The sequence below is a fragment of the Lepidochelys kempii genome, chromosome 23 (genome assembly GCF_965140265.1).
Source record: "Lepidochelys kempii isolate rLepKem1 chromosome 23, rLepKem1.hap2, whole genome shotgun sequence".
Taxonomy (NCBI): domain Eukaryota; kingdom Metazoa; phylum Chordata; order Testudines; family Cheloniidae; genus Lepidochelys; species Lepidochelys kempii.
In genome coordinates, this window is record NC_133278.1 from 15,140,678 (window position 1) to 15,167,848 (window position 27,171).

The 27,171-nt window shown below is 67.0% G+C and overlaps 2 protein-coding genes across 4 annotated transcripts; one reads left to right on the forward strand and one right to left on the reverse strand.

Moving 5' to 3' along the window:
* Window positions 1-327: 327 nt before the first annotated feature.
* CCDC120 (coiled-coil domain containing 120) lies at window positions 328-14,849 on the reverse strand. 3 transcript variants are annotated; one of them, XM_073321649.1, is made up of 10 exons: window positions 14,700-14,849; window positions 7,331-7,454; window positions 6,888-7,012; window positions 6,210-6,314; window positions 5,061-5,268; window positions 4,483-4,539; window positions 4,052-4,223; window positions 3,768-3,872; window positions 1,864-2,460; window positions 328-1,291 (listed from the first exon to the last, which is right to left on the reverse strand). In XM_073321649.1, the coding sequence occupies exons 2-10, from the start codon at window positions 7,377-7,379 to the stop codon at window positions 1,189-1,191; spliced, it is 1,521 nt and encodes a 506-aa protein (XP_073177750.1). In that variant the 5' UTR covers window positions 7,380-7,454; window positions 14,700-14,849; the 3' UTR covers window positions 328-1,188. The 3 variants fall into 3 exon arrangements, with proteins under 3 accessions (XP_073177750.1, XP_073177749.1, XP_073177751.1); XM_073321648.1 differs by lacking the exon at window positions 14,700-14,849 and adding an exon at window positions 10,228-10,392; XM_073321650.1 differs by lacking the exons at window positions 6,888-7,012; window positions 7,331-7,454; window positions 14,700-14,849 and adding an exon at window positions 6,701-6,765.
* A 1,168-nt stretch (window positions 14,850-16,017) lies between these two features.
* TFE3 (transcription factor binding to IGHM enhancer 3) lies at window positions 16,018-26,029 on the forward strand. Its single transcript, XM_073321399.1, has 10 exons — window positions 16,018-16,309; window positions 19,932-20,045; window positions 20,787-21,036; window positions 21,722-21,994; window positions 22,453-22,554; window positions 22,946-23,063; window positions 23,224-23,280; window positions 23,610-23,685; window positions 23,824-23,971; window positions 24,198-26,029. Exons 1-10 carry the CDS (start codon window positions 16,197-16,199, stop codon window positions 24,579-24,581), a joined length of 1,635 nt encoding a protein of 544 aa, XP_073177500.1. The 5' UTR covers window positions 16,018-16,196; the 3' UTR covers window positions 24,582-26,029.
* Window positions 26,030-27,171: the final 1,142 nt, after the last annotated feature.

Below are 27,171 nucleotides of genomic sequence, written 5' to 3' on the forward strand. Positions count from 1 at the left end.
TCATTAATCCACCTGCCTGAGAGGTGCAAGGAGAAGTTCTTCCACCGACCTAGCACTGTCTACACGGGGGGGTTAGGTCGAGGTCACTATGTTGCTCGGAGGGGGACGGGTGTAGATTTTTCACACCCCGAAGCGACATAGTTATACTGATTTAAGTCTGTAGGGTAGACCTGGCCTAAGGACAGTTCACTCCTCTGCGAGCGATCGGCGCAGGCTCTCTGCAGACTCAGGCAGGCATCACATTTTGGGACGTTTCTCCCCAACTGGTCGGAAATGCCCCCCCCCCCCCGCCAGCGCCCCCCCCAGCCAAGCCACCATGCCACAGCCTCGCCTTTGCGCTCTGTATTATACAAACCCCGTTCTGCACAGTGACCAGTTTGACATTTGCCAAAGAAATTCCCGTTACAATCCACGCGCTGGGAACGGGGCGAAGTCGAGGTCCAGAGCCCGTCGCATGCTGGTGCCCGTCGCTACTAACACGTGGATCATGGGGGGTGGGGGGGGTGGGACCTGGGAGGTAGAATCCCACCCCCCCGCCCGCCTGCCAGTTCCCCCCAAATAAAATCCAGCGGGAAAAGGAAAAAAAAGTGACTTTCTTCTTGTGTGTAACTTTTAAAGGAAAATCCACTGGACACCGGCCAGGGCTGGAATGTCAAGAATTTGAGTTCGTTTCCTAATTGAGCCGGACAGGAGAGGGGGGCTGTTTTGGGAGGGGCTCACTGGATGGGGGGGGGGGGAAGGGGAGCATCTGTCTCAGTTTGGGGAGAGGGATGTGGTGTGGGGGGTATGGCCAGACGCGGGGGAGGGAACATGAGGGGGGTGTCAGGGAGCTGATAGGTGTTGGGTGGGGCGGGGGGGGGGGTGTCTGTCCAGACTTTTAGAAAGGGGCGGGTTTGGGGGGGCAGTTACTCCCGGTGGGAACGGGAATTCAGTTGGTGGCTGATTTCCCAGCCAGGACCTGTCCCCCATATCTGAATGTGGGCAGGGGGGAGATTGAGGTTGCTGGGGGGGGTCGTCTCAGCCCATGGGGGGGGGTGAGAATCCGTGCCCCACACCACCCTAGCGGGGGGCCGGGTGAATCTCCCCCCACATCTAATCCGCCTGATGCCACACACACCCCCGTCCAGCAGGGGAGCGTCCCCCCATGTGAGATTAACCCCTGGCTGTCCCTGCCTCCCCACATGGAGGTCAGACCAGCGTCCCTGGGGGGTGTCTCTCCACATCCAAGGGGGGCCCCAGGCTGGGGGAGGGGGCGCCAGGTCCGTCTGGGTAAAGGAGGTCTGCGAAGGGTCTGCCGGACAGAGGCAGAGACAGAGACAGACGTGTGGGGTGGGGAGACAGATGTGGGGGAGAGATGTGGGGGGAAGAGAGAGAGAGAGAGAGAGATTAGCCAGAGGAAGGTGCAGGGGGGAGATGGATTAAGTCATAGCAGAGAGAGTCACCCTTCCCCGGACGCCTGGGTCCCTTCTTGCTGCCCCCTCCCCACAACTCCAGGGAGCAGAGCCGGATGCCTGGGTCCTTTCCTGCCTCCCCCACCAACACCGGGGTCCCCCGTGCCCCAACCCTGCAGCCAAGTCAGACGCCTGGGTCCTTAACGTCCCCCCCACACACACACACCCACCCCTCTCGGACGCCTGGGTCCTTTCCTCCAACACAGCCCATGCAGGTGGGGAGGGGGGCAGCTGATGAACGGCCGACGCCCTAGCAAGAGACGCATGAGCCTCCCCCGCCCCCCAAACAACCCCCTCTGGCTGGTGTACCCCTGCTGTGGGGGAGAGGTGGGGGGGCTGATTCTGAGGGGGGGGGTCGGTCCCCTAGCCCCCAACCTTAACTCAGGGCTGCCAGACCCCCCGACGCCCATACCTGCCCTGCAGCGGCTGCCCAGCGTAGCTCAGCGAATGGGGCAGGTAGCCCCCCGTCTCCGGCCGGGGGTGGGGTTCGGGCCAGCCACGGGGGGCCCCCCCTCTCCTGTCCCGGGGCGGGGGGGCCCCCCCCGCTCCGCCAGCGTTCCGCAGGTACCAGTTCCGGAGCCCCTCCAGGGCCAAGGCTTTGTGGACGGCCCGGGGCGGGCGCTGGGGGGCCGGGGGCGGCGGCTGGCTCTGGGGAGGGGGCCCGCAGGACTTGGCGCGCCCCGCCCGGCGTGGCAGGGGGCTCTCGGGGTACCCCCAGCCGGGAGGCGGGGGGGCATCACGGCGCGAGAGGTGGGCTCCGGCCGGCGAGCAGTGGGGCTCCAGGTAATAGTCCAGGAGGATCTCGGCGTATGGGGGCCGGGGGGGGCCACGGAAAGGAGGGTCTTCGGGGGGGGCCCCCCGCTCGATCAGGGCCTCCGAGCTGTTGCTGCGGCGGGTGCGGGCGGCGAAGGCTGGGGGGGCCCGGTCGGCGCTGGGGTCCCGGCTGGGGGGGCCGAGCTGGGAGTCCTGGCTCCCCGACCACTGACGGGTGGCTGGGGGGGCGTCCGGCCTGGGGGGAGGGCACAAAGAAAAGGGGGGGTTAGTGAGGGGTGGGGCATAGCAGGCACCCCAAATTCAGTACCACTGCCTCCAAAGTGACCCCCAGAGCCCCCCCGATTCACCCCCCAACCCCAAAGCCCAACGTCACGCCCCCACCTGGACAGATCCTGCCCAACTCCCGCTAAGCAGGACGGGAGACCGAGGGGTGAAGCGGAGACGCACGGGGGGGGGGGTCGCTGTGCTGCGGGGGTCAGGTGTGGGGCTCGGCAGACGGCGCTCTCCCCAGGCAGGTCTGGGCACTGTGGGGCACCATGGGGCAGGGGGTCGCTAGGGGGCGCTGTCCCGCAGGCAGGGCTGGGCGGGGCCCCAGGCGGGGCACTAGGGGGCGCTCTCCCCCGGGCGGGGCCGGGCGGGGCCCTGGGGAGGGGGGGTCGCTCTGCTCCGGGCGGGGCCCCGGGGGGGGGCGCTAGGGGGGCGCTCTGCTCCGGGCGGGGCCCCGGGGGGGGCGCTAGGGGGGCGCTCTGCTCCGGGCGGGGCCCCGGGGGGGGGGCGCTAGGGGGGCGCTCTGCTCCGGGCGGGGCCCCGGGGGGGGGCGCTAGGGGGGCGCTCTGCTCCGGGCGGGGCCCCGGGGGGGGGGGCGCTAGGGGGGCGCTCTGCTCCGGGCGGGGCCCCGGGGGGGGGGCGCTAGGGGGCGCTCTGCTCCGGGCGGGGCCCCGGGGGGGGGCGCTAGGGGGCGCTCTGCTCCGGGCGGGGCCCCGGGGGGGGCGCTAGGGGGCGCTCTGCTCCGGGCGGGGCCCCGGGGGGGGCGCTAGGGGGGCGCTCTGCTCCGGGCCGGGCCCCGGGGGGGGCGCTAGGGGGGCGCTCTGCTCCGGGCCGGGCCCCGGGGGGGGGCGCTAGGGGGGCGCTCTGCTCCGGGCCGGGCCCCGGGGGGGGCGCTAGGGGGGCGCTCTGCTCCGGGCCGGGCCCCGGGGGGGGGCGCTAGGGGGGCGCTCTGCTCCGGGCAGGGCCCCGGGGGGGGCGCTAGGGGGGCGCTCTGCTCCGGGCGGGGCCCCGGGGGGGGGGCGCTAGGGGGGCTCTGCTCCGGGCGGGGCCCCGGGGGGGGCGCTAGGGGGCGCTCTGCTCCGGGCGGGGCGCTAGGGGGCGCTCTGCTCCGGGCGGGGCCCCGGGGGGGGCGCTAGGGGGGCTGTGCTCCGGGCGGGGCCCCGGGGGGGGGCGCTAGGGGGGCTCTCTGCTCCGGGCGGGGCTGGGGGGGCGCTAGGGGGTCGCTCTCCCCGGGGCAGGGCTGTGGGGGCCGCTAGGGGGGCTCTGCTCCGGTACCTGACGTCGTGGCTCCTGCTGCAGATGGTCCGGGTCAGAACCGGGGTCGCTGGGACGCTCCGGCCCTCAAAGCTGGACACGCTCCGGGGCAGGGTCCGACTCGGGCTGAGGGGGAGCAAACAAAACCTGAGACCAGCTGGGCCCGGCCGGATGGGGGGCTGGGGGAACCCCACTGGCTGGGGGGCTGGGTAAATGGGGGGAGTGGGAGGCAGCAGGGGAGACCAGGGGTGTGAGAAGCGGGTTGCGGGGGGGGGGGGGGGGACTGGCCTGTGGCCTGTACCCACCTGGTAGGGCTGGCTAGCGAGCTGCGGCGGCTGGCGGCCCCCCCCCCCAGCTCCGTGGGGGGCCCTCGCCAGCCAGGCCGGCGGTCGGGGCTGCCGGACACGGCGCGGAGGTGATCCCGGCTGCGGGGGGACGAGGGGCCCACCTTGGGCGGGTGGGAACCGTGGGGGTCGTCTGGGGGAGAGAACGCAAGGCAAAGGGTGGAACCCAGGAGTCCGGGCTGCAAGCCAAGCTGTCCACCCCACCTGCACACTGTCCCACCACACCCCACCGGTCTGGGGGCCCCACCCCCCCAGCACCAGCCCCCACTCCCCTCCCAGAGCCAGGGAGAGAACCCAGGCATTCTGGCTCCCAGCCCCCCCCGCTCTAACCACTAGCCCCCCACTCCCCTCCCAGAGCCAGGGAGAGAACCCAGGCATCCTGACACACTCACTGTTCTCGTGACTGGCCGATTCGGAGAGGGAGCTGTTCTCGGAGGTGAACGCCTCGTCTTGGGGAATGGAAACCGGGAGATGGGTCAGTCCCCTATAAGCCCCCGCCGGTGCCAGCCCCCCCCCCCCAAGTCTGCAATCCCCCCCCCTTAACAGCCTTGGGGGTGCTGGAACATCCCCCCCTTCTGAAAATCTCTGGCATGCTGGCGGTCACGAATGCAGCGGGGGCAGTGAGGGGGAGGCCGGGGGGGTCAGGGGCAACTGAGGGGCTTGGCGGGGGGTCGGGGGACAGGAACTCAGGAGGGGTGATGAGGGAGAAGAGGGGGTGTCCGAGGGGTTAGGGGGCATCTGGGAAAGAAAGGGGGCTGTGAAGGCATTGGGGGGCCATGGGGGTATCCAAGGGACTATGGGGGTGTCAGGGAGACAAGGGGGCCTGTGGGGGCGTTCGGGGGGCTCTGGTTCTCAGGGTGTGCCCCATGGGGTCAGGCCCGGGGGGCTCAGGGACGGTGGGGAGGTCCAGAGTGAGGGGGCCCGGAGATTTCGGGGGGTTGGGATGCTGGGATGGGGGGGGTTCTCTCACCGTGCGCTCCCCGGGGCGCCCCCAGCCGGGCCCGCGTCTCCCCCAGCTGCCCCTCCAGCTCCCGCAGGCGCTGGGCGGCCTCGGCCTGGACCTGCCGACGCCGGCGACGCTGCTGATCCGACAGCTCCGGGGCCAGGGCCAGGCGCCGTGCGGCCTCCACCACCTGCCGCTGCACGGCCAGCTCCCGGCGCAGCTCCCACGCCAGCGCCTGGGGGGGACGGGGGTTAGAGACTGTGCCCCCCCCAGCCACAGCCCCCCCCGGCTCCCACCGCCCTCCCGGCTCCCGGCACAGCTCCCACGCCAGCGCCTGGGGGGGACGGGGGTTAGAGACTGCGCCCCCCCAGCCACAGCCCCCCCCGGCTCCTGGCGCAGCTCCCACGCCAGCGCCTGGGGGGGACGGGGGTTAGAGACTGTGCCCCCCCAGCCACAGCCCCCCCCGGCTCCCACCGCCCTCCCGGCTCCCGGCACAGCTCCCACGCCAGCGCCTGGGGGGGACGGGGGTTAGAGACTGCGCCCCCCCAGCCACAGCCCCCCCCGGCTCCTGGCGCAGCTCCCACGCCAGCGCCTGGGGGGGACGGGGGTTAGAGACTGCGCCCCCCCAGCCACAGCCCCCCCCGGCTCCCACCGCCCTCCCGGCTCCCGGCACAGCTCCCACGCCAGCGCCTGGGGGGGACGGGGGTTAGAGACTGCGCCCCCCCCAGCCACAGCCCCCCCCGGCTCCCGGCGCAGCTCCCACGCCAGCGCCTGGGGGGGACGGGGGTTAGAGACTGCGCCCCCCCAGCCACAGCCCCCCCCGGCTCCCACCGCCCTCCCGGCTCCCGGCACAGCTCCCACGCCAGCGCCTGGGGGGGACGGGGGTTAGAGACTGCGCCCCCCCAGCCACAGCCCCCCCCGGCTCCCGGCGCAGCTCCCACGCCAGCGCCTGGGGGGGACGGGGGTTAGAGACTGCGCCCCCCCCAGCCACAGCCCCCCCCGGCTCCCGGCACAGCTCCCACGCCAGCGCCTGGGGGGGACGGGGGGTTAGAGACTGTGTGCCCCCCCACACCCAGCCACAGCCCCCCTCCCAACTCCTCCATGGCCCCCCTTCCCCAAAAGCCCACCCCCTCTTTCCTGTCCCCCCCAGCCCCGCCCCCCCAGGCCCCTCTTCACCTCAGCTCCAGGTCCCCGGTGGGCGGGCACCGCTCTTCTCCGGACGGGGTGGGGTCTCTCCCCCGGCTCCAGCGGGTACTCGGGGGGCAGCTTCCCTGTCAGCTCCTGGGGGCGGGTGGGGGCAGAAGCCTTAGGAGAACAGCCTGCTGTCGCTATGCAGCTAATGGCAGAAGATAACAACCTACTACTGCCGGAGGGGAGGGGATGGAGAAGGAGAATAGCCTACTATAGGTATGCGGCTAACAGAGCTGCACCGCACGACAGGTTGTGGGTTCAGATCACGCTGGAGAGGATGACGACAACCCACTGCCGCTGATGGGGGGAAATGGAGAGCAACCTACTCGAGCAACACAGCTAATGGGGTCACGCCATTAAATCTAGGGGCAGCATAGGGAGCCGCTCCAGGTTGTGGGTTCAAATCCTGGGGAGGGCTGGAGACCATGGATAGCAACCTACTACTGCTGATGGGACAGAGCAGGATAAGAGCCTACCATGCCTGCGCAGCTCGCGGCACGGCTCCCTCAGGTCTAGAGGGGACGGTCCAGGTTCGAATCCCCCTTGGCGCTGAAGGGGGAGAGGCAGAGAAGGAGAATAGCCTACTATAGCTATGCAGCTACCAAGGCACTAACGCCCAGGCAGGCCTGGCGCGGGGGGGGGGGGGGGGTCCCGGATACTCACGGCCTCCTGCAGACAGAGGCGGCGCAGCTCGGCGACCCGCAGCCCCAGCGCCTCCCGCAGGCCCCACTGCCGCTCCAGCAGCTCCTGCAGCCGCAGCCGCGCGCCGGGGTCCCGCACCAGGGCATCTGCGGGGGGGTGGGAGAGAGGAGACGGGGGGTCACAGCTGATGGGGGGGTGGGGGGGGATGGGGAGGCGTCGGAGTTGCAGGGAGGAGACAGGAGGATGTGGGGGTCACAGCCAGGAAAGGGATATGTGCGGGGGGGAGGCATGGGCAGGCTGGGGAGTTCTGTGGGGGCGGGGTCAGGGCAGGAGGGGGTCCTTGGGGGCGGGGCCAGGGTCCTAGGGGGCGGGGCCAGGGTCCTAGGGGGCGGGGCCAGGGTCCTAGGGGGCGGGGCCAGGGTCCTAGGGGGCGGGGCCAGGGTCCTAGGGGGCGGGGCCTTTACCTGCTGAGCTGTAGCTGGAGGAGGCGATGAGCTGCCCTTTGACCTCCATGCTGGGGCCAGGGGGGCAGCGCGGGGGGGGCCGGGTCAGGCCTGGCTAAGAGCCGTGAGCTCCCATCCCCAACGTCTGTGGGGGGAGAGAGAGAGAGAGAGAGAGACGGGGTGAGGGGGACCCAGGGCACTTCCCCTTGCCAGGCCGCTGCCCCCCCCCCCCCCACGTACAGCACCCCACTGGCTCCATCCAATCCCTCCCCCGAGCCGGCCAGTCCCCACCCTGGGGCCAGTGCCCCCTAGAGGGCAAAGGCCCCATTCCCGCCTCCCACTACTAGTCCCCTCCCTGCGATGGTCAGGGGGGTGGGGGGGAATCTAAGGCCTCGGACCTGGAAAGAAAGGAGACAAATTCCACTAAGAAACATCCAGGAGGTTTCTGGGCAGGTCCAGGGAGAGAACCCAGGAGTCCTGGCTCCCAGTCCTCCCTGCTCTAACCACTAGACCCCAATCCCCTCCCAAAGGGAACATGCCATATAATCTCTGCCCCACCCCCATCACACAGGACCCTCCAATGGCAGAACTGCGGGGGTGTCCCCCCCTCCCACAAAGGGACCAGGGGGAACCAGGCCTCTGTAGGGTGCCCCACAGCCCCAAAAGGGCTGGGGGCAAGATTGACAATAGGCCCCGCCCCAGCTCTCCCAGCCCCCCAGAGGTGGGCCAGGGACCCAGGTGTCCAGACCCGTACCCCTAAACGCCATCACAACAACCTTAGCCCCTGAGGGGCATCAGGAGAAATGGGGTCCGCGCCTCCCAGAACTGCCCGCCAGGCTCCAGCCCAGGGATGAGGGGAGGGAGGGAGGGATTTGGAATGGGGACCCAGGTGTCCGGGAGGGGAAGAGGTCCTGGGCAAGTTGCTCAGGATCCTCAATGGACAGCAGCGAATTCCTGTTCCGTGAATGGTTCTTGTCCACAGCCCCTAGGCTGGGCTGGCAGGGGGCTGCGGGTCGGGAGTGAGGGGCACCGGCAGGGCTGGGGGGGCCCAGGGCTGGGCTGGCAGGGGGCTGCGGGTCGGGAGTCGGGGGCACCGGCAGGGCTGGGGGGGGCCCATGGCTGGGATGGCAGGGGGCTGCAGGTTGGGAGTGAGGGGCACCGGCAGGGCTGGGGGGGCCCAGGGCTGGGCTGGCAGGGGGCTGCGGGTCGGGAGTCGGGGGCACTGGCAGGGCTGGGGGGGGCCCAGGGCTGGGCTGGCAGGGGGCTGCGGGTCGGGAGTGAGGGACACCGGCAAGGCTGGGGGGTCCCAGGGCTGGGAGTGAGGGGCACCGGCAGAGCTGGGGGGGTTGGGGGCCCAGGGCTGGGCTGGCAGGGGGCTGCGGGTCGGGAGTGAGGGGCACCGGCAGGGCTGGGGGGGGCCCAGGGCTGGGAGTGAGGGGCACCGGCAGAGCTGGGGGGGTGGGGGCCCAGGGCTGGGCTGGCAGGGGGCTGCGGGTCGGGAGTGAGGGGCATCGGCAGGGCTGGGGGGGTGGAGGCCCAGGGCTGGGCTGGCAGGGGGCTGTGGGTCGGGAGTCGGGGGCACCGGCAGGGCTGGGGGGGGCCCAGGGCTGGGCTGGCAGGGGGCTGCGGGTCGGGAGTGAGGGGCACCGGCAGGGCTGGTGGGGGGCCCAGGGCTGGGCTGGCGGGGGGCTGCGGGTCAGGAGTGAGGGGCATCGGCAGGGCTGGGGGGGTGGGGGCCCAGGGCTGGGCTGGCAGGGGGCTGCGGGTCGGGAGTGAGGGGCACCGGCAGGGCTGGCGGGGTGGGGGCCCAGGGCTGGGCTGGCAGGGGGCTGCGGGTCGGGAGTGAGGGGCACCGGCAGGGCTGGGGGGGGCCCAGGGCTGGGAGTGAGGGGCACCGGCAGAGCTGGGGGGGGGGGGGCCCAGGGCTGGGCTGGCAGGGGGCTGCGGGTCGGGAGTGAGGGGCACCGGCAGGGCTGGGGGGCACCGGCAGGGCTGGGGGGCACCGGCAGGGCTGGGGGGCACCGGAAGTCCTCGCGACACCCCACACCGGCACGTCACAGCGTCTGGCCCCTGGGGCTCGTCTGATTCCGCAGCCCCAGCTCGGCCCCGGGCAGGACTCGACAGGTCCCCTCCTGGGATCCTCACAGGAGCAATTTCCTGCTAACACCTTCAGCGCTGCCCCAGCCCGGAAGCTTCCGCCCCCACCCCCACTGGAGAACCCAGGAGTCCTGGCTCCCAGCACCCCCACTCCCCTCCCAGAGCCAGGGAGAGACCCCAGGAGTCCTGGCTCCCAAGCCCCCCAGCTCTAACCCACCAGCCCCCACTCCCCTCCCAGAGCCAGGGAGAGACCCCAGGAGTCCTGGCTTCCAGACCCCCCCACACTCTAACCCACCAGCCCCCACTTCCCTCGCAGAGCCGGGGAGAGAACCCAGGAGTCCTGGCTCCCAGCACCCCCTGCTCTAACCCACCAGCCCCCACTCCCCTCCCAGAGCCCGGGGGAGAACCCAGGAGTCCGGGTTCCAGTTTCCAATCCAGAGGTGATCCCCAAGCTCAGCCATTAACCCCACTAGCCACGTCGGAGTTAAGAGCACGGGGGGGGGGGCTAAGTTTTATTGTGTTTAGGGGGGGCGGATGAGGGGAGGGGCAGTTCGGTGCTGGGGAGCGGAGATCAGCAGCCGACCCCACCCCCATTGCAATCAGGAGTGACTCCGGAGTGACCCCGGGGGGACTTAGATCAGCCCCCCCCACTCTAACTTTGTTCCACGAGACGAAAACACACGAGTTCGCGGCTCTGACCCCCCGGGGGGGGTCTCGTGGGGGGCTGGGATTGGGGGGGGGCTTTTCCCTTTGCCTCCCCTTTTCAGGGTCTGGGGGGGGCTGTTTCCCCCGCAAGCACAGCGGCTGGGGGCAGGACTCACCTGGGGGGCGGGGGGGCGCGACGAGCCCCCCCCCCACGCGAGCCCGACGAGCTGGGAGCGAAGTGCCGCGATCCGCGGCCACGGCAGGGAGTGGGGGCGGGGCCGCGCCTTTAACCCCTGGCGCGCCGGGGCCGGGCCACGCCGCCAGGTACAGGCCACTGGGGACACACACAGCCCCAGGGACAGGCCACCGGGGAGACACACAGCCCAGGGGACACACAGCCAGGGACACACACACACTCCCAGGGACAGGCCACCAGGGAGACACACACAGACAGGGACAGGCCACCCGGGGGGGGGACGACACACACCGCCAGGTACACACCAGCTGGGGACACACATCCAGAGACTGGCTGCCTGGGACACACCTGCCGCTCCCGGACACGCACACCCAGGTACACACCACCCAGGGACACACATAGCCAGGGACAGGCCACCAGGGACACACACAGCCCAGGGGACACACACCCAGGGACACACACACCCAGGGACTGGCTGCCTGGGACACGCCTGCCGCTCCCGGACACGCACACCCAGGTACACACCACCCAGGGACACACATAGCCAGGGACAGGCCACCAGGGACACACACAGCCCAGGGGACACACACCCAGGGACACACACACCCAGGGACTGGCTGCCTGGGACACGCCTGCCGCTCCCGGACACACACACCCAGGTACACACCACCCAGGGACACACACAGCCTGGGACAGGCCACCAGGGAGACACACACAGCCAGGGACACACCAGCCGGGGACACACACACACAGGGACAGGCCACCGGGGACACACACACAGCCAGGGACACACCAGCCGGGGACACACACAGCCCAGGGGACAGGCCACCGGGGACACACACCCAGGGACACACACAGCCAGGGACAGGCCACCAGGGACACAGCACCTGTGACACACAAACTGGGACATGCACCCAGGGATCTACACACCAGCCGTGACACACACAGAGATCTCCACATGCAGAGTGAGACACAATCCACCCAGAGCTCCACACAAACTGATACACACACACTTCTCTCTCCCTCTCTCACACAGATACACACTCACGTACACACAACACAGACACATACAAGGTACCAGATGGACACACCAGGCAAAGACACAGAGCAGCACCCACACCAGGTAACACACTACCACATCAACACACGCTAAAGCAACAATTCAACACAAAACACACGGACAGTAACACCACCCAAGGCAATGCCCGCTCCAACGCCCCACAATCTCACACACAAAACAATACAGCACGACACACGCACACCCAATAACACCTACACAAGGTAACACACTCTGACACAACGACACAGAGACACACCAACACCACACACACACAAGCAGGGTAGCCCACACTCCAACACACCGACACACAGTCTCCGGAGAACCCCGGCGTCCGGCAGGAACCGCAGGGGTTAAGCAGTCCCGCGCCCTGGCCCATGCCCTGGACTGAGGGGCTCCCCCCCAGGTATTTGGGGACCCCCGGCCCGGCGGCTGCGGGGGCTGGCAGGGCCTGTTTGTGCTGCCCCCCGCCCCATGGTGCAGGGCCGGAGGGGGCATCCCACACATTCCTGGCTGCGGCCTGGGCAGGTACAGAGCGAGGGGGGAGGAGGTGCCCCACAGCACAGCCCCATTGCACAGCGCAGCCCCACTGAAACCACCCCACAGTGCCCCCTGAGGCTCCACACAGCCCCACTGAATTCACCCCACAGCACCCCCTGCCCAGCCCTCCACCCCACAGCCCCCCCCCCCAATCCAGTGCCCGGCCCTGACTGCCAGGAGAGAGCGCCCCCTGCTGGTATCCCCCTATTGTGTTCCTACCTGGTCCCCCACCCAGGGGCTGAACCAAGCAGCCCCCCCCCCATAGCACAGGGCTGCCCCCAGTGCCAGCAAAGATTTGCTGACGGGGTTTGATGCCAGAAAAGCCGGAAAGGATCTGTGTGAAATTCACCCCTGGACTCACCAGGGTTTCCTGCTCAAGGAAACTGTTTGGGATGCTGGCCCCCAGAAAACGGAACCCCCACCCACAGCGGGGTGTTTCCCTTTCAGCAGCTGTTCCCCAGTCGCCCCCCCCCCCCAGAGGTGGCTGCATCTCAGCGCCGGGCGAGCCATTCCTGTGCGGCGTTATGTGAGGCTGTTCCCCAGCTGTCCTGCCCCAGAGGTGGCTGCATCTCAGGGCTGGGCGAGCCCTCCCTCTGTGGTGTTGTGTGTGGCCTTTTCCCAGCTGCCCCATCCCAGAGGTGGCTGCATCCCAAAGGTGGCTAAATGGTCCCTGTGCAGCTGGTTCCCGGTTGCCCTGCCCCAGAGTTAGTTGCAACACACCCTGCCAGCTAATTACGCAGCGTACGTTCCCTCCTCTCTCAAAGGCACAAGGACACCGGTGGCACCAGTCGGACGGGCCTCCTGCATTCCAGAGTCCCGGCATAACCAGCCCAGGAATGAATCATCTATCAGAAGGCAGCCAGGACTCCTGGGTTCTCTCCCCGGCTCTGGGAGGGGAGCGGGGTCTGGTGGTTAGAGCAGGGAGGGCTGGGAGCCCAGACTCCTGGGTTCCTACCCTGCTCTGGGAGGGGAGTGAGGTCCAGTGGTTAGAGCGGGGGGTGGGGTGGGGCGGGGTTCTCTCTCCGGCTCAGTGCAGGGAGGGGCGTCTGTCCATTTTCCTGACTCTCATTAAAATTGGGATTAACAACTCGGCGGTTGCTGGTGCAATCAGCTGACTCCAAAGCTGCTTAGGGGGCCAGGGACAATCCCTGAGTCAGGGCCTGGGCCCCTCCAGCCCCCCTCTGGCCTGTGCATATCAATGGGGGGGCCCTCTTTCCTCTTTGGCGCTGCAAGGGTTAAAATGCCCCCTGCCCCCAGAGCCCTGGCCAGCCCCGCTGAGTGAGGAGAGGTGCTGGGCCAGGGAGATTCAGCAGCAACCTCTCCCTGCAGCACGAAGTCGGTCACTCTGCCATGCAGCCAGGCCAAAGCACTGCTAACCCCCCCACCCCAGGAACCCAGGAGTCCTGGCTCCCAGCCCCCACATCCCACGAGACCCTACTCCCCTCCCAGAGCCAAGGAGAGAACCCAGGAGTCCTGGCTCCCAGCCCCCACATCCCCCAGCACTCACCACTAGACCCCACTCCCCTCCCAGAGCCGGGGAAAGAACCCAGGAGTCCTGGCTCTCAGCCCCTCCCTCCCCCCACTTTAGCCCATTAGCAACTCAGCATCAACTGCCCCCTGCCCCTGTTTCCAGTTCAGGTTACCCTCAGATCAGCCACCCCAACTGCCCCTGTCACCGGACCAGAGCCCTCGCCGGACGCTGAGATGCAGCCACCTCTGGGGCGGAGCGGATGCACAGGGCCTCAGGAACACGTTCCAGCTAAGCTCTGCCAGTCCCCCCAGCCCCCACAGCACAGCACCCACCTGCCCTCCAGCCTGCTCCCAACCCCACGGTGTCCCCCAGTGCCTGGCCCTTATCCCACTCCACACATACCCCACTGAGCCAGCCAGTCCCCTGCTGTGGGGCTTGATGGGAGCCGATGCCCCCTGGAGGGGACAGGCCCCAGGCCCCATTCCCTGCCCCCATGAGCCAGCCAGTCCCCCGCCCTGGGGCTGGATGGGAGCCGGTGCCCCCTAGAGGGGACAGGCCCCTGCCCCATTCCCTGCCCCCCTGAGCCAGCCAGTCCCCCTATAACCTATTTTCCAGGGGGGTCTCTCTTACCTTTCCTTTTTGGAGTGCGCTGTTCTGCTTCCTGGATCGGTGGATGCACAACCGCCCTGTGTGTGTCTGTGTGTGAGTCAGGCCCCAGTCCAGAGGTGCAAGGGGGGGTCCCCAAGCTTCCCCCCCAGCCCCCCCTCCCTGGTTTAATCCATCCAGCTGGTTCCCGGATCCATCCCAGCTCTTTTTCTGCTGAAACTGCCCAGGCTACACCTCCCCTGCGCCTGTTTCACACCCTCCCTGCTGCCAACAGGCGGAGGAGGGAGGGGGGGTTGTACAGTCGGACAGTTGCTGGCTGGTTATTGAGCATTGGCAAATCGGCTCCCGATGCAACACCGGCAGAGACACATTGCCCAGGCCGGGGGTAGCCCCCCCCCACGCCGCACAGGCCGGCCGGGTGTAGCTCACACACACAGCGCGTGTTGTCATTCGAATTGGCCTGCTCCAGGGGTTAACCCTTGGGGCGCTGGAGGGAATGGAGGGGGCGGGGCCCGTTGTGACGCAGAGATTGGCTGTAAGGGGGGGGGGGGCTGTAAGGGGGGTACACACACCACAACACAGAGCTGGCCAGACACGCAGACCGTGTTGACCGACACACCCCAGGACAGCTGATACACAGAGGCACAGTCACCTCCCCCCCCCCCCCCCGACGACTGGCGGACACAGAGATGCACAATCCCAACCCCCCCTCACACACACACAACTGATACGCAGTCACTGTGACAATTGATACACCCCGAGAGACAACTGCACCCACCATCTGACACACAACCAGAGCCGCACCATCGTAGGCACACCATGGCAACCGATACACCCAGAGATGCCCAGGCCCGCCCGTTCCACGATAGCTGATACACGCAGCGATGCACAGCGGATACACACGGATACCCAATGGCACACCCCCTGACAACTGATACATAAACAGGCAAACACAATCACCCCCCCCCACGAGAACGGATACACACACAGACACACAATCGGACACACATTGTGACAACTGATACCCACAAAGAGCTACACAATCACACCATGGCAACTGATATGTAGAGATGCACAATCACACCCACACCCACACACAATCTTGCATGCACAACAATGACTGACAGGTGCACACACTCGCACGGCAACAAGTCTCACTCACAAACCCACAAACCACTACTGACAGAGACACACGCGTGGACGCAAGCCCCCACGCCGCTGGACACACCCGCAGACTCACAAACACACATGTGCCAACAGAGAAGGGGGCTCAGCCCAAGGGGCTTACGGGGGGGACCCCCGAAAATCCACGTGTGGCTTTGTGCCTGTCCCCCCATGTAACCCCAGGCAGAACCCAGCGGGGCCTAGGCAAGTCCAGGTCTGGTAAGAGCAACCCCTGCTGGCCAAGCCTAGAACTGCAGCTACAACTGTACCCCATACGGATCTAGGGGGCCCCTGCGGGTCCGGAGTGAGGGGCACCGGCAGAGCTGTGGGGGGAGGCCAGGGCTGGGCTGGCAGGGGGCTGCGGGTCAGGAGTGAGGGGCACCGGCAGAGCTGTGGGGGGGGCCCCAGAGCTGGGGGGGCAGGGGGCTGGGGGTCCGGAGTGAGGAGCACCGGCAGAGCTGTGGGGGGGGGGCCCAGAGCTGGGGGGGGCAGGGGGCTGTGGGTCCGGAGTGAGGGGCACCGGCAGAGCTGTGGGGGGGCCCAGAGCTGGGGGGGGCAGGGGGCTGTGGGTCCGGAGTGAGGGGCACCGGCAGAGCTGTGGGGGGGGCCCAGAGCTGGGGGGGGCAGGGGGCTGCGGGTCCGGAGTGAGGGGCACCGGCAGAGCTGGGGGGGGGCTCAGGGCTGGGGGGGCAGGGGGCTGTGGGTCCGGAGTGAGGGGCACCGGCAGAGCTGTGGGGGGGGGCCCAGAGCTGGGGGGGGCAGGGGGCTGTGGGTCCGGAGTGAGGGGCACCGGCAGAGCTGTGGGGGGCTCAGGGCTGTGGGGGGCAGGGGCTGCGGGTCGGGAGTGAGAAGCACCAGCTGTTCGTGTGTCAAATGCCCCCCTTGCACCCCCCCGGCCGGGCTGGGGGGGTGTTTCCCTGCGTGACGTCATTTCCCTTGGCGATCCCCCCCCAGCCCAGGGATGAGGCAATAACGCCCCGGCCGGGTGTTTATCGGCCGCGATCGGGGCTCAGGGGGTCCCGCAGCCGTCCTCGGCCCCGCGCCCCCCCGTCCGGCCGGGACCCCCGCTCGCCCCCCCGGACCAGGAGCCCTGCGGGGGGGTGGGGAGAGGATGTCGCATGGGGCGGGGCAGGGGGCCCGGGATCCCGACCCCCAGCGGCCTCCCCCGACTGTCTACGTCCTGCTGGAGGGACCCCGCACGGCCGAGGCCGTCCAGGTGCTGAGGTGAGGGGGGCAGAGACCCCCGCCCCCCCCGGGGACTCGCTGTTTGCTGGAATCCCCCTCCCTCCACGGACCCCCCTTTCCCCCGGTGTCCCCTCCCGTCTCGGCCTCCCCCCACCTTGACACCCCCCATCCTTCTTCTTTGCCCCCCCCAGTATCTGCTCCCCACTTTTGCCAGCCATTCACCCCCCAGCTCCTGCCCCAAACGGCCCATGCTCACCCCCCACCCCCAATTTCTAGGGGACAGAACCCCCCCCCCATCTCCTTAGCTTCCCCTCTCCAGCATTCAGGGGATGGGTTCAATCTCTATGTACCCCTTCTGGGGGGGCTGCGGGTCGGGAGTGAGGGGCACCGCAGAGCTGGGGCGGGGGGGGGTCCGGAGCCCTCAGGCTGGTGCCCGGGGAGGTGCCGGGGTCTCAGTGCTGGGAGCATCTGTCCCGGGGGGGGCCTGGGTCGCTGTCTGCATCGGGAGTTCCCGGCTGGGGGAGGGGAGTGGGGCCTAGCAGTTAGAGCAGGGGGGCTGGGAGCCAGGACTCCTGGGTTCTCTCCCACGGCTCGGTGCCTAGACCGGGTTGGGGTAGCAGAGCCCCCCTCCCCCAGCCCTGCTCTGTGGCCATTTCTGGCCCCTCCCTACCCAGACCCCCGGGCTCCAGGGTCTGGTTAATGATCCCTGGAGTGGGGCGGGGGCCACAAGAGGGCTAGTCACTGGCGGTCACAAAGCGAGTTGGGGGAAGGCCTGGAACCCAGGAGTCCTGGCTCCCAGCCCCTCTGCTCTACTCACTAGCCCCCACTCCCCTTCCAGAGCCGGGGAGGGAACCCAGGAGTCCTGGCTCCCAGCCCCTCTGCTCTACTCACTAGCCCCCACTCCCCTTCGAGAGCCGGGGAGGGACCCAGGCGCTCTGCTGGGGGGAGGGGGGGCAGTGGAGAAGGCTCTTGCGGGGTGGGGGGCGGGGTTAGATTTCAGACAAAGCTCCAGTGAGGGGGAGGGAGGGAACTTCACCTTTCCAGGAGAACTGGGGCCACGCAGGTGAGAGGGCCCCCCCCCACCCCCAGACCCCTCCACACCCAAGGCAGTCTGGAGCTGAGCTGACCCCCACCCTGTGACTTCCCCTCCAGCTGCTGAGTCCGCGTCTTTCCCAGCCATTCAATTTCCTTCCGCCACTGGGAGTCCCAGCCCCCCCCCCCGTACCCCCCCCCCGCTCTGCTGGTGCCCCTCACTCCCAACCCGCAGCCCCCTGCCCCATGTCATATTGAAAGCAGAAGCGGGTGTCTGGCCTGACTGCTGGGGGGGGGGCAAGGGGGGGAGACAAGACTATAACTCTCATCATTGCAATTTCCAACTCTGTGTGTATTTGGGGGGGGGTGTATTTTAATCCCCAAAAGCCTGGAAAGGCCTAAACTCCCTTGACCGTTTGAACCCTGTCTCCAGCTGGGGTGTTTTGGGGCTTGAGATGGGGGTAGGGAGGGGCAGGGTGTCTGCAGAGACCCCCTCCAAAGAACTGTGTAAGTATCTGGGGTCAAGGCATCCCCCCTCAATTCCCCCCCCCGCATAAAAATTGTTCCAGCACCCCTGGATAGAACCCAGGAGTCCTGGCTCCCAGCCCCTGTGCTCTAAGCACTAGACCCCACTGCCCTCCCAGAGCCGGGGAGAGAACCCAGGAGTCCTGGATCCCAGCCCCCCTTGCTCTAACCGCTAGACCCCACTCCCTTCTCAGAGCCGGGGAGAGAACCCAGGAGTCCTGACTCCCATCCGTCTTGGTTTGGGGCAGGCTGGTCATTAAATTACTCGAATGACCCCGTTTACTGGGGCGGGGGGAGTCCTGCAAGGCAGGGGCAGTCCCTGGGGGGGCGGGAGGTGCTTGTCTCCCAGTGCTGCCCCCTGCTGGCCCCTGTCACGTTGTTTATTTTTTTCCGCCTACTATTAAAAGCAACAAGCCTGAGGAGTGGTGGGAAAGCCACGGGCGGCTCCCCCCTCCCTAGATCACCCCAGTATCTGCCCCCCTTGGGCCGCAGGCCAGGAGCCACAATCCTCCCCCCGCCCCGGTGGGGTCTGATCCTTGGGGACGGACAGATCAGAGCTGGGCAAAGGGATGCCCCCGCCCCCAATCTCTGGCCACTAGTGAAATCTGCCAATTTCTCTTCTGGCCTTTTTTGCCTGGCGCTCTCCGGGTCCTAGCCGGGAGGGGAGGAGTGTTCACACCGGGTTGATTCGCTCTGGGGAAGTGAATCGGTTGCTCCCAAAGTGGGGAGGGGGGAGATTGACACCCCCCCACCCACACACGGCCCCCCACGATTGCCCCTGAAAGATCTGGCGCAGGTTGGTGCCGGGGAGGAAGGCCCGTTTGCAGCCAGGGGTAGTGGATCCGGAAGCTGGATTTCTCCCAGGCGTGCGCAGACTCGGTCCCTGTTCCTGTTTAGAGATTTGTCCCAGGGATCAACTGGATCCCAGATCCCACAAAAAGAGTTGGTTCCCCCGGCGTATCAACTAGATCTCAGCTCTGGCTAAGACATTCTCTCAGGGATCAATTAGCTCCTGTTAACAGATCCCGGGACAGACTAGATCCTGGTAAAAGTTTGCCCCAAGGACCCACTAGATCCCAGCCCCCTCTCCTTTTTGGCAAGGGCTGCCCTGGCCAGAGATCTCCTGGGATCCTGGGCCGGGGCTGCACAAGGGATCCCGTAACAGATCCCTGCCTGCTCCACACAGGGTGAAGCCTGCAGGTTACAGGGGTGAGATCCCAAGAGAAAAGAAACCGGGGAGGGGGTGTTTTGTGGGTATTGTGGGGGAGAGGGGGGGCTGATGAAATGTCTTGGGGGTGTGGGTCGGTGCGGGCGGGACGGGTAGTGGGTCTGGCGAAGGGCGGTTGTTGTTTGTCGGGAGTTGTGCGTCTCTGCGGTGTTGTCAGGGCTGCTGGTTGGAGTGCGGAAGGTGAGAGTCTCTGGGGCCAAGAGGGGTGTGTGTGGGGGGGTTGTGTGTTGGGGTGGTGTGGGAGGGTTGTGTGTCGTGTGTGTGTGTGGCGGGGGTTGTGTGTTGTGGAGTGTTGTGCAGGGCTGTGTCTGGGGTCATGAGGCTGTGTGTTGGGATGGCGTGGGGGGTTTTATCAGAGGTTGTGGGGTTGTGTGTTGTGGGGGGGAGTTGTGTGTGGCGCTGTGTATTGGGGTGGTGTGTTGTAGTGGGGGTTGGGTGGGGTGTGTTGGAGGATTGTGGTGCATGAGTGGCAGATGGGGGTTATGCATGTGTTGGGAAGCCCCCCCAGCAGCCGTTTCAGGGTCCCCACAACCCCACCACCTTGGGTCTCCTTCTCTGCGTCAATCTCAAACCACAGGAAGTGTCCCCCTGCTTCAGTGTGTCTGGGGGGGGGTCACCCCTGCCCCCCACCCCTCATTGCCCGAGGGCCTGGCACCAGGATGGGCAGGGGGTGGGGAAGCATCTGGTGGCAGGGACCAGCCAGTAGGGGGCGCTTGTGAGCCCCTCATGACAATGACGCCCATGGCCAACGCCCATGGGCAACTCCTGTGCCTTCCGGGGAGGCACGAGGTGGGGACGCACCGTGGGAAATTTGCACGAGGGCCATGCGTGAGGATTCACACTCGCCCTGTCCCACCCCCCAACCCCCCACTCCAGCCTCGAGTCCTTGCTCCCTGAGTCGGGCATCGTCGCCGACATTGACTTAGAGAACGTCTTCTCCTTGGCCGGGGACAACTTCTACGAGCTCAAAAGCCAGCCCATCTCCGGGAGGTAAGGCGGCCATCTTTGGGGCAGCCATCTTGGATCTTTGGGGCAGCTTTTAGTTGGACCCCTCTCCTGTCACCCTCTCCCTGCTTTGCCCCCCCCCCCATCCTGCCAACCCCAAGGAGATGCAATGACCCCAATGTCAGCCCATGGCTGTGGGGGGCGGGGCCCGTTCCCTGGGACAGCCTCCCACCCCAGACTGTCAGGGGGCAGAGAAGGGAGGGTAGGAGAGCAAAGCCCCCACCCCCAATTATACAAGTCCCCATCCCCAAATTGGCCCCAACGCCCCCATGGACTGAATCCAAGATGGCAGCCTTTAGCTGTCTTTGATAATTGCCTGTGGACAGTGGCGGGGGGTGGTGGTGGGAATTGGCCTCCCTAGCTTGGCCCCTCCATAGCCCCGTGCAAGGACGGCCATTTTGGTGGCACCCACCTAAAGGAAATGCGTGTGCTCCCCCTGGGGGCTGGCTGGCACCATTGCACCCCGTGGGGCGGGGGAGTGGAGGGAGCCGGCCTGGGCTGGCAGGGGGCTGCGGGTCGGGAATGAGGAGCACTGCAGGGAGGGGGGAGGCGAGAAAGTGCCCCCCCCCCCGAATCCTGTTTGTCCTGTTCTGGAATTTGCCGAGTCACAGGTGTGGGGGGGGGGAGAGGAGGGGGCTGTATGGGGGGGAGGATTTGGGGGGGCTCCACGGGGGGGGGAGGATTCTGTGCCCGCCCCCCGTCTCTAACCATGTCTGTCTCACCCAGCCCCCCGGCCGCCCCCCTGCAGCCGCTGGCCCCCCCAGCCCCGGGGGACCCCCCCGGCCCCAGCATGGCGTCCTCACGGGTGCTGCTCCGGCAGCAGCTGATGCGGGCGCAGACCCAGGAGCAGGAGCGGCGGGAGCAGCAGCAGGCGGCCCAGTTCCTGCCCCCCAACCCCGCGCCCCCCACCCCGGCCATCTCCGTCAGCAGCCCCCTGCCCCGCCCCGCCGCCCAGGTCCCGGTCGAGGTGCTCAAGGTGAGAGCCCGGGGCCCTGCCCCACGGGGGATGGGGGGTGCCAGCCCCAGGGCGGGACTGGCTGGCTCAGGGGGGCGGGGAATGGGGCAGGGGCCTGTCCCCTCTAGGGGGCGCCAGCTCCCACCCGGCCCCAGGGCAGGAAGGGAAGAGGCTGCAGGCATGGGGGAAGGAAAGGGGGCTAGGCTGGGGGTCATGGGGGAGCAGAGGGGCTGGATGGGGGCAGGGATTCATGGCGGGGGCACAGATTCATGGCGGGGCCTGTCCCCTCTGGGGGGTGCCGGCTCCCACCCGGCCCCAGGGTGGGGACTGGCTGGCTCAGGAGGGCGGGGAATGGGGCAAGGGCCTGTCCCCTCTGGGGGGCGCCGGCTCCCACCCGGCCCCAGGGCGGGGACTGGCTGGCTCAGGGGGGCGGGGAATGGGGCAAGGGCCTGTCCCCTCTGGGGGGGCGCCGGCTCCCACCCGGCCCCAGGGCGGGGACTGGCTGGCTCAGGAGGGCGGGGAATGGGGCAGGGGCCTGTCCCCTCTGGGGGGTGCCAGCTCCCACCCGGCCCCAGGGCAGGACTGGCTGGCTCAGGGGGGCGGGGAATGGGGCAGGGGCCTGTCCCCTCTAGGCATTCAGGGGCTGGCTGGCTGGGGGGGCGCGGGGAGGGGCTCACCCCTAGCTGCCCCTGTTCTGCCCCGCCAGGTCCAGACCCACCTGGAGAACCCGACCCGGTACCACATCCAGGAGGCCCAGCGCCAGCAGGTCAAGCAGTATCTTTCCACCGCCATGGGCAGCAAGCTGGCCGCCCAGGCCCTGGCGGGCTCCAGCCCCGGGGCCCCCGCCCGCTCCCCCCAGGCTGCCTCGGCCCCCGAGCCCCACAGCCTGCCCCCCCGGCAGCAGGCCGCCTCGGGCCCCGGCAGCGCCCCCAACAGCCCCATGGCCATGCTGCACATCGGCTCCAACTCGGAGAAGGAGGTGAGTGGGGTCCCCCCCCGCTGTGCCCCCGCCCCGAACCCTGCCCCCCCTCCAGCCCCTCTGCTCCCCGTGTCCCCATCCGTCCCCCGCCCTGAATCCTTGCCCCCATCCAACCCCTGTGCCCCCTCCAGCCCCCATTCCCTCCAGCCCCCTTCTCTTTCGCCCTCTGTGCCCCCGCCATGAATCTCTGCCCCCATCCAGCCCCTCTGCTCCCCCATGACCCCCAGCCTAGCCCCCTTTCCTTCCCCCATGCCTGCAGCCTCTTCCCTTCCCCCCATCCTAGCCCCCCAGCCCACTCCTCTGTGCTCCTGCTGCCCCCATCCCAGCCGTCCTCCCTGTCTGCCCCTCTCCCGCCCTCCCAACCTACCCCGCTCCCTGCACACTGTGGGGGGTGGGGCAGGGACACCCACTCTTTCCCTCCACCCCGGGAAACCCGTCTAATGGCCCCCCCTCCCCAGATTGATGATGTCATCGATGAGATCATCAGCCTGGAGTCCAGCTACAATGACGAGATGTTGAACTACATGTCTGTGGACGGGGGGCTGCAGCTGCCCAGCACGGTAATGGGGGGCAGGGTCTGGGGGGGGCTTGCAAGGAGGTCCCCGCAGCTGGGGAGGTAGGAAGGGGACTGACATCCCTTTAAGGGTGACTTGGAGGTGGTGGCTGGTGTGGACTCCGCCCCTTTAAGGGCAACCGGTGTGCCGCCCCTTTAAGCCTGGCTGAGGCTCCGCTCCTTTAAGGCCGACTGGGGTGTGGGGGCCAACTGAGGCTCCACCCCTTTAAGGGCGCCTGGGAGGGCGGGAACCTCCCTGCCAAGATGGGCCATTGCCCCTGTAAGACGCCACCCCTTTAAGGCATCCTGCAAGGTAGCGGCCGGGCTGGACAGCGCCCCCGTAGGCCTGGAGGTGTCACTGTCCCACAATGAATTTTAACTCCTTGTCTCCCGCTCAGCTGCCGGTGGGCGGGAACCTGCTGGAGATTTATAGCAGCCCGGGGCTCCCGGATTCAACTGTCCCGGTCAGCAACTCCTGCCCCGCCGACCTGCCCAACATCAAGACCGAGTTGTCAGGTACCGGATGCTAGGAGGCGCCGTGCTGTGGGGATTGGCAGAGGGGGAGGGGGACATGGCAGGGGGCGCTTGCCCCCCCTTCCCTGGAGGTGAGTGCTGTGTCTTTCCAGACACCCGTCTGTCTGTCCCGCTGACACACTCCCTTCTTCCCCGGTTACAGAGAACGAAGCCAAAGCACTGATGAAGGAGAGGCAGAAAAAAGACAATCACAACCTGAGTGAGTGTCGTCCCTCCCCCCCCAGGGGATAGATCCTTCTTGAAGGGCTTCAGTTTGGGGGGTGGCACGGATATTTGTGGGGGGGAGTCCCACGATGCCAACCCCTCATTGCCCCCATGCGGGGAGCGGGGTCACACTTGAATGAGAAATCGTGCTGGCGTTGGCCAGGGGAACTCCCAGCCACATGACGCAAGTGAAGAGGTTCAGGGAGGCCTGGATGTTAATCGTGGAGGGGTGAGTGGCAGGAATTGGGGGCTGGACGGCGGGTGGGAGGGCACCCCGGGCTGGCTGGGCCCAGGGCGTCTGAGCTGCAAATTCTCCCTCTGCAGTTGAAAGACGCAGACGATTCAACATCAACGACCGAATCAAGGAGCTGGGAACCCTCATTCCCAAATCCAATGACCCGTAAGTGTGTGTGGGACGGGGGTGGGGGGTGCCGCTGTCCCCCCTTCTCTCAACACCAGACCCCCCCCCTTTCCAGAGCCAGGGAGAGAACCCAGGCGTCCTGGCTCCCAGCCCCCTCTGCTCCTTTCCTGTCCCCAGGGAGATGCGCTGGAACAAAGGCACGATCCTGAAGGCCTCCGTGGATTACATCCGCAAGCTGCAGAAGGAACAGCAGCGTGCCAAGGAGATGGAGCTGAGACAGCGCAAACTGGAGCAAGCGAACCGCAGCCTGCAGCTCCGGGTGCAGGTCAGCCAGGGGGTGCTGTGGGGCTGGGCTGGGGGCGCTCTCCCCTGGCAGTCAGAGCCGGGCGCTAGGGGGGGACACCGTGGGGCGGGGGGCTGGGCTGGGGGCGCTCTCCCCTGGCAGTCAGAGCCCGGTGCCAGGGGGGCACCGTGGGGCTGGGGAGTGGGGCGGATCAGTGGGGGGCTCAGCTGGGGGCACGCTGCCAACCACCCCTTTTCTCCCCCTGCAGGAACTGGAGATGCAAGCCCAGCTGCACGGCTTGCCCCTCACCTCGCCGGCAGGGCTGCTGCCCCTGGGGGGCACTGGGGAGGGCGCCAAGCCAAAGGGTCCTGGCCCCCCTCCGTTCCTGGGGGGCCCCTCCTGCGCCCCGGATCCCGCCTCTTCTGCCGCCTGCCTCCTGGACCTGGCCTTCTCCTCGGAAGAGCTGGGGGAGGCCGGGCTGGGCTTCCCCCTGGGCCTGGGGGCTGACGGGGGCCTGGAGGACATTCTCATGGAGGACGGGGGGCCCCTGTCGCCCCTGGGGGCCTCCGACCCCCTGCTGTCATCCCTCTCCCCCGGCGCCTCCAAAGGCTCCAGCCGCCGCAGCAGCTTCAGCATGGAGGAGGATTCCTGATCCTGGCCCCGCCCCTCCGGGGTGGGAGGAGCCAGAGGAGCCACCCCTCTTCTCCCATCGGGCTCCGCCCTCTGGCTGTCTCCAGGCTCTGCCCCCCTCTTTTATAGGCTCTGCAAGCTCCCCCCTTTCTCTCCAGCTGCATCCCAGGATGTGGGCCCCCCTGCTTTCGCTCCATGGGTGGCGCCCCAGGCTCGTAAGCCCCTCCCCCTCAGCTCAAGCTCCGCCCTATTGTATAGGCCTTACCCCAGCTGTCAGTGGGCAGCACCTGAGTTCCAAAAGCTCCACCCCCTCCTCAAGCTCCTCCCCATCATGGAGGCTCCACCCCTTTTAGCAGGAGGGACTGGGTCTCAGAGTTTCAGACTCTGCCCCTTTTACCCTCCCTCTCTGCCCTGTTGTGTAGGCCCTGCCCCTTATCTGTTCCCAAGCTCCCCCCACTTTGTTCCCCCCAGGGAAGCCCTGCCCTCGCCAGACCACACCCCTTTTTCATAGGCCCCACCCCCTATATGCAGTCTCCGCCCTCTAGCCATAGCCTCCACCCATTTCCTGCAAGACATGCCCCTTTCCTACAGGCTCCGCCCCTTCCTCTCACACTTCTGCCCCTCTCCATTGTTCTCAATGGATGACCCCCCCACACACCCCTCTCCCCTATGCGCACGCCTCCCCTAAACTACCCTTCCCTTCCCCCCCAACCTTGATTGTGGAGCATCAGGGAACCCCCCCCTGCAGCCTAATTAGGGGTCAGGAGGGCCCCATGGCCTCTCCCTAACAGACTGTGTATGTGGGGGTGCTTGTGATGGGGAACCCCCAAAAGGAGCTATTCCCCACAGCTGTGTTAATATCGGGGTTCATTTGAGCCTGCACTGTGAACAGAGCCATGCGCCCTGAAACCTAAGAGGGACAAAATTGGGGTGTGGCCATTGGGGGAGGGGGCTGATCAGCCCCCACACGGCCCCCCCAAACCAGTGGGTGTCAGCTCATTCCCAAGGGGGCTTTACCCCCAATTTTGGGATGGGGGTGTCCCTAGTTCCAGCTTCTTCCAATACATTTCCCCCCCTTCTGAGTGTGTACTCCCAACATGAGCTTCATGGAGCTATGTATGAGGGGTTCCCTGGATAAAACAGGTATACCCCAAAACTTGTACTCCTGGGGTGTCTAGCTATGGGGTGTCCCTTCAGAAAATGGGGCACTGAGGCACTCCCCCAAATGCACCCCAAAATGTGCTCTACTGGGGGAATTAAAAGGGGTGCTCCTTCAGAAAATGGGGTACAGGGGGAATGAAACAGCTGTAAGCCAAATCCTGCAAGCCTGGGGGATCAACTGATAACGGGGTTCTCTCTTTTGGGGGGGGTGCCGAATAACGTCCGAACACCCACATTTATCTCTCCCAAATTCCCTGCCATTTTGGGGTGACATTTGGAGGAGTGACTCATGGGCTCTAAGCTTCCATGGCCCCCCCAAAAGTGGCACCAGAAAAACATATGAGCGGGGGAGTCACTGCTGAGCCCTGTCCTTTCCATAGCCCCATTGGGTATATGTCCCCTAAATAGGGGTGATGAGTTTTTTGGGGGGGATCTATGTCTTGTGGGGGACTCAAGCAGATTTTGGGGCAACATGGTAGGAGGGGAATTTTTTTAAAATGCTTTTATTTTATACAAATCCTATTTTGTTTTTTTAAAGAGAAAATTATAACCCTTTCCTGGCCCGTACAAGCTGGGGTTCAGGGGGTTCTCATTTGCCTTTCCATGCTCCCTACCGAGCCCGCCGCCAACAACCCCCACAAGTCTCTGACTTTGGGGATGCAGATGAAGGATCCCCCTTCATTTCCCCCCTAGGGGGCAGCTCCCCTCCAGCCCCAGTGCAGGGTGCTGGCTGGCTTGGGGAGGGGGTGGGGAATGGGGCACGGGGCCTGTCCCCTTTGGGGGGCACCAGCTCCCATCAGCCCCAGGGTGGGGCACTGGCTGGCTCAGGGGAGTGGGAATGGGGCATGGGACCTGTCCCCTCTAGGGATGGGAAGGTGGTAGGTTCAAAGGGGGAAGGTGTGGGGTGATATGGGGGGAGGAGAGGGCATGGCTGAAAACAGGATGGGGAGTTTTGGGGGGGTGCTGCTATATAGCGCAGCTTCGGGGGGCTGGGTTGTATGGAGGGAAAGAGCAGGGAGGTTACAGATAGAAAAGGGAGGGCTGGGTTGAAGAAGGGGGCTGGGGGAGCTGTGGCTATTGGGGTGCATGAGAGGGGACCAGCAGCCTTCTGGGTGTGTGTGACAGCTGTATTACATTGTGGGGGGGACTGGCTCTGACCCCAACTCCACCCGTACCTCCCTCCCCGGTTTTGTACTGAGACATGGAAATAAATATTCGCTTTGAGACGCTTATAAATAAACCCAGGCCGCCGACGATTTTCTAACACGGCCCCATGTCCAGAGTCTGATTTGGGGTGGGGGTCGACAATTCCTTTGCTCTCTCGGGCTTCGGGGGGCCCTGGGCCCGTATTTGCGGGTGCTGGCCACTGCCCCGCAGGCTCCTGGCTCTTTCGCACCGGAAATCGGAGATTCTCCGGTGCCCACCGGCCGGGGCTGGAAGCGACAAGGAGC

Bases quoted from the DNA above. Each gene is read 5' to 3' on its own strand.
- CCDC120 (XM_073321649.1), bottom strand. From the start codon at position 7,379: ATGGAGGTCAAAGGGCAGCTCATCGCCTCCTCCAGCTACAGCTCAGCA. The intron at 5,269-6,209 runs GTGAAGAGGGGC...CGTCCCCCCCAG, and splicing joins ACCGGGGACCTGGAGCTGAG to GCGCTGGCGTGGGAGCTGCG. The intron at 4,540-5,060 runs GTGAGAGAACCC...CCATTCCCCAAG, and splicing joins GGCGCCCCGGGGAGCGCACG to ACGAGGCGTTCACCTCCGAG.
- TFE3 (XM_073321399.1), top strand. From the start codon at position 16,197: ATGTCGCATGGGGCGGGGCAGGGGGCCCGGGATCCCGACCCCCAGCGG. The intron at 16,310-19,931 runs GTGAGGGGGGCA...CCCCCACTCCAG, and splicing joins GAGGCCGTCCAGGTGCTGAG to CCTCGAGTCCTTGCTCCCTG. The intron at 20,046-20,786 runs GTAAGGCGGCCA...TGTCTCACCCAG, and splicing joins AGCCAGCCCATCTCCGGGAG to CCCCCCGGCCGCCCCCCTGC.